Below are 5,846 nucleotides of genomic sequence, written 5' to 3' on the forward strand. Positions count from 1 at the left end.
CACCCGGTTCTTCATTGTGCTAAATTAGAAATATCTATTAATCATTATTGGAGTCTCAGCTTCCACCTGAATCGTGCGTCTGTAGAACACACTGCAGAACCGCTATGATGATTTCCTCTTAATATAGAAATAATATAAAAAGTACACACAGAGAACAGCTGCTTCCTGGTGTGAGGTCATACCAATGTGCCGTAGTGATGTTTACATGATGTACACCCCTAAATTTCCATACACGTGCTTCATCTCAACCTGACATCTTGGTCATATAGCTGAGGAACATATTGCAGCAGAATTCACACAATTTCTGCTGGGAAAAAAAGGAAAATAACAGAAATATTTTGGTGTAACAAATTAAAATGCTCACTAGAAAAAGAGAAAATAAGATCACAAACCTAATTAAAAAGTTCCAGTTCACGAGATATTGGATTTCAATGCTAATTTTCAATTAGGAGTTTCTATATAACCTTAAAAGTTACTCATTTTTGACTGAAGCTGTGGTCTCTCATCCATCCGTCCATCGGCTTATCTAAGTGAGAATCACAGAGTTTATCCCAGCTGTCATTGGGCAAGACATCAGTACACTCTGTTCAGGTCACCACTCCATCACACGAGTAACACAGAGAGACAGTCACACTCAAATTCACACCTAATCACCTGTTAACCTGACAAGTGTGCTTTTACACTGTGGGAGGAAGCCGGAGTACCTGGAGAGAAGCCTCAAAGCACAACAAGGACATGCAAACTCCACACAGAAAGGCCCCTGTAGTGATGACCGATTAATTGTATCATCTTCGCCACCAAACAATGTATATGCTCAATAAAACACTGCAAAAGGCAGCCTGAGTTGCAATGAATAAGAAAAGTCAATTTATGCATGGACCATGCATTCACGCAGACACGCTGGTGAGCATTAGGCTACTATGCTCACAGAAAAATCTGCTTTTTTGCAAATATATCCTCATTCCAATGCTTAAAAGTGTTATCACGCATTAATTTTTCTGACATCACATAGGTCTAGCAGTTTATTTAATTAGATAGATAGATGTCTCAACAACAAAATCTATGTGATGCTCTAAATAATTCTAAATAATTAAAGAGAGAAAAATGACAAATGTTAGAACATCCCAACATACAAAGTTTTAAAATGACCTGTTTCTGAATGAAGGCGCAAACAAAGCCAATTAAAGCAGTCCTACGACTCTGTTTTTTTGTGTTTGCATGTGTGATAGTGTACAGATTGAGAAAGACAGATGCGCAAAGCGCACTCAGCATGCCGCTTTAGCTCGATGCCAAATGTCGTAAGAGTGAAGGAGTTAGAGCCGTGGAGCTACACAGAGCAAATCTGAGTGAGAAGGAAAGATGGCTTCAGTAAGTTCTAAGAGCCAACATAATTAGAGGTATTGCTGTTCTGGACCATAGCCATGCAGAGAGTGGAGAGAAAGCGGGATGAGGAGAATGACAGAGACGAGAGCGTGGTCAGCAAAAGAGTGAATCATCAAAGTTTACATTAGAGAGCTACGAGAGAGAGAGGGATAAAGTGCCCTCGCACACAATTTGTACGTGTGTGTGCATTTGTGTGCGAGAGAGAACTGAGGAATGGCTGTTAATCGTGACATGTGTTACACCTTATCTGGATCTGACATGACATGACACTCATCAGTCGTCCCCTCTTATCACTCAATTACCTTGCTGTGCTCTGATCTGCAGATTTGCCTCTTTGAGCTTTTCTTCTCCCCAGATAAAAGGTCTTAAACTCGCCTAAAAATTTAATCCCAGACAGGTTTGCATTGTGCTGACAGACAGCCGTTTACACAGATAAGTGAAATATTGTATTGTAAGTATATTAATTATTGTAAGTATTGTACGGTGGGTAAGAAATGCTGCAACCCTGCATGTTGGGTTACAACAACAATCGGTGTCCATAACAACATATTTTCCCTGGTATTCCCTTAAATAGAAATCACTTTGTTCATATCATTTTATTACGGCCTATCGCAGACACCTATATGCAATTACTGTAATAACCGGGCAATATCAAGACAGAGATTTTTCTCTGAAATATTTATCTCAGCTTTGACGTGCATCAGCAAGCTCAGGCAATTATGTACATTACCCTGTTACACTACTCCTTAAGACACACACACGCACACACAGCCTTTATCTGCTGATGAAAAATATGCTTGAGGGCAGCTACTAAATGGGCCATGATGTGAGGCTGATTTCTCAATGTATAGGATGTTTAAGAGAGGGTTGTGAGAAGAAAAAATATTAACTTTAAGACTAAAAAAACTGCTCTGTTTTGGTTTAGTGTGTGCTCATGTGTGAACGCCAATCAAGTCCTCTCAGACTGTGTGGTGGGTGTTTTCCTTCCCCTCCAAAGAAAATAAGGAGCAACATAGCAAAACTAAAACTATTAAAGTCATATTTCAGTACATGGTGTACAGTAGAGCATCTGACACAGACAGATATTTCTGATCATCCCCTTCCTGGACATTGTAAAGAAATGATGCTAAGCCTTGCCAAAATATGATGTCCCAAATACGACAGAGACAGTATTAACAGGAAATGAATACCCTTTTTGTTTAGTGTGTTTGTGTGTAAAGGGGGATGGCGACACACACATACAGACACTAGGGTCTCTCAAGCACGTGCCCAAAAAGCAGTTTTAGGGTCCTCCATGAACTCAAGGCATGTAGACCACATATCTGCTACAACATGGATGGATGTGCTGGATGTGCCCCTGAACGCAACATAATGCTTCACAGATGCTCTACGTTCATTTGATCCGTATAAATTAAGCTGTTTAGTATTTGCATGAGGCTTTTTTGACAGTGTGCGAAGAGATATTCAGCTCTGGATCAAATGCAAATTATGAGTCAGTATCTGCAGAGCAGCCAGATAGCAGGGAAGGACAGCCTCCGGCTAAACTTGTTGATGTCACGCCTTCCCCTCATTAGAAATCTCCTCATTCAAATTCACACACTGGTGTTCCTGTAAACACAACGTGCTTATTGTATTGGACCAAACACGCCGTTCTTTTCCTTTTGTGCTGTCATACTGGCGATCTACAGGTGCTTTGGGGGGTGGGCATGGGGGGCGGGAAGACCGAGGGGACGTGAGAGGCGTTTGCCGTGCGCTTTTCCAGCAACAGGAACGCAGCCTGTAGCACAGCAGTAGCAGCTTTCCCGTCATGGTCTCATTCATTATACCCGCAACCTGGTGTTAACGCCGCTGAAGGCTCTTAACTCACCCCGAGTCTGCTCTGGACCCTCCGCAAATACTCTTCCATGTCGGCCTGCGTCGCTACGGCGCTGTTGCAGATCTCTCCATAGACCAAGTTTCGGCAATAAGGCAGCTGATGTGGGCTTGTGTTTTTTCTCCCCCCTCTCTCCTCGCTTCCGAGTCCCCCGCTGCGCTCGCACTGCAGCACTCGCTGCTGCCGCGAGAGACGTCGGTCCTCCCCTTCTCAACGGGGCGAACCCACAACACCGAGCAGTGGGTGTGACGGTAGGAAGAGAAGATCCGACGGAGGCGCGCTCGGTGATTCAGCCGCGCACCCTGCGGTGGTAGGAGGCCCCCTCCCCGCCCTTCGTCCTTCTCCCCCGCTCAACCCCTCCTCCCCGTGCACATTAACACATCCCTATCCTATCCCATACAGCCTCAGATGAGACCATACTGAATTTAGTGAGTGATGAGTGCAGCCTAGCGCTCCAGCTTTACGTTACAGCACGCTGCTGGTTTGGCTCTATTCTTAATTTGAGGATATTCACACTTGTGGTGCACAGGGGAGGAAAAATGCCGCAATATGATAACAACCACAGCCAAAGAGCACCGCAGTACCTTTCTGGTACGGGCGTGCTTTCACAGGAAGCACTTTAATTAACCTGAAAGATGTCCCTGTGAGGAACAGTAACACACACACACATAGGAAGTCAGCCAATCCTGAAACTTTAATATTTAAAAGAGGTCGTTTATCATTGGTTCATTGTGCCACTGGGTTTAACTCTTTAACCCCCCCGCCCATTTGGTTTCTGATAAGTCGACTACACTCAGATTAATTATAAAGTAAAAGTAATAAAGGGTCACGTCAATTAACATGAAGCTTTGGCTTCATTTGCCAGTTCGTGAAAAACAACTGAAAACTCATGCTATACTGTACCAATGCCAAATCTTGTTTGTGATAAGAGTAACGAAAATGGAATGATAACCAAATAAATCAGCATGGACTGTGGTTATTTTCTTATAACAGGCCATTAAAGGACAAAAAGCAAACTGGCTGGTGTATCACTACATTAGAGACAATCCCCCATATAATGCACAAATGTTTGTGTGTGTGTGTGTGTGTGTGTGTGTGTGTGTGTGTGTGTGTGTGTGTGTGTGTGTGTGTGTGTGTGTGTGTGTGTGTGTGTGTGTGTGTGTGTGAAATAGAGAGAGAGAGAGAGAGAGAGTGTGTGTGTCTTTTTCACATGGCTTTTAGCTCAAATACCACATTTATTGGAATCCATGGTTGCCTAACTGTATTAATGCAGCAGGCACTATGAGCACTACTGTGAGCATCTTGCTTCTCCATTTGTGGTGAAAGCAGTAATACTCTGCTCTAAATGCGAGCTCTGTTAGAGCACTGTCCCTGCAGAAAGCCAAGAGGGCTCTTACAATATTCAGACCAGATCTAATCAGTTCAAAATAAAAGTTATTGTTTCCTGAGAAACAAAAAGTGATAGACAGTTTGTTAATGACTATCTCTATCTATCTATCTATCTATCTATCTATCTATCTATCTATCTATCTATCTATCTATCTATCTATCTATCTATCTATCTATCTATCTATCTATCTCTCTCTATATATATATATATATATATATATATATTTTTTTTTTTTTTTTTTTTTTTTTTTTTTTTTTTCCAAACAATATGGGAAGGGTTACTTCCCTTCAAGGCTTTTCTACATGAAGTCACTCAAAATTAGTAAGACACTCTAACAAGGTGGATATGTGAAATACAATGAAGGGTAAGGTGCAAAAGGTCACCAAAAGCCTTAAATATCGAGTTTCCCCTGTTGCTATATTGTCAGTGGAAATAGATTTTCTTTATATATTTTTTTACATTTGCATATACATAACGTTACCCCCTTCATTGTGAACAAGCTGTAATGGTAGATTTAGTGTGTTCCTGTGTCTGGGAATGTCCAAGGAATTACAGTAACTTTCACAATAACAGAGAAGCGTGAGCAGGCACAGACTACACCTGAGCAATATATTGTCACTGTCCTGCTCTAGCCTGTAACTACTATCTGTATTTGCAGGAACATTTTAGAATATTCCTTCAAAGAATGCCTAACGACTGCCAGAAATTCTTTTGCAGGTTTTCTATATCAACAGCAAAGAGGATACATTTGCATATGCTCATCATAACACAGGTTCATTCCAGGTTTATTCACTTGTTTATTTATGATGTGCAAAGTAATTAAATCCATCCTGAAAACAAGGTGACCCCATGGAATCAAAACCAGTTTGCTGCTGCAATGTTTGGGCCCCTTCAATGAAATGAATTTAAAGATTATGATTTTGTTTTGTTAAAATTGTCTCATTTTTCTACACTTTATATCTCAATTTCATAATAAGAACGTCACAAACACTGAACACTGAAAAAAGCATTACTGCAAGTCCTGATTTGGATTTCTGCAACATTTCCAGTGTGACATTATGACAGACAGCACCACTTGATGCTGGCTCATACTCAAAAAGATGCTGCAAATTCGGTATTTAGTTTGTAGACTCTACAAAGTGAAAGCACGCATATGTTTGGGGAAAGTAAATGACTGATTACAAAGCTTTTAGACTAAAA

The 5,846-nt window shown here is 41.3% G+C and overlaps 1 protein-coding gene across 9 annotated transcripts in view; it reads right to left on the bottom strand.

Annotated features, from left to right (window-relative positions):
- LOC308404807 (uncharacterized protein) overlaps positions 1 to 3,543 on the bottom strand; it is a 41,000-nt gene extending 37,457 nt beyond the window's left edge. For all 9 annotated transcript variants that reach the window (XR_013973199.1, XR_013973200.1, XR_013973201.1 and 6 more), the window contains exon 1: positions 3,251 to 3,543. Coding sequence is in view for 5 of the 9 variants with exons in the window: in XM_080895036.1 (XP_080751162.1) it covers positions 3,251 to 3,289 (39 nt within the window). In the remaining 4 variants the exon portion in view is untranslated. The remainder of the gene's footprint in view (positions 1 to 3,250) is intronic.
- Positions 3,544 to 5,846: the final 2,303 nt, after the last annotated feature.

This window comes from Rhamphochromis sp. 'chilingali' (genome assembly GCF_963969265.1).
Source record: "Rhamphochromis sp. 'chilingali' genome assembly, chromosome: 10".
Taxonomy (NCBI): domain Eukaryota; kingdom Metazoa; phylum Chordata; class Actinopteri; order Cichliformes; family Cichlidae; genus Rhamphochromis; species Rhamphochromis sp. 'chilingali'.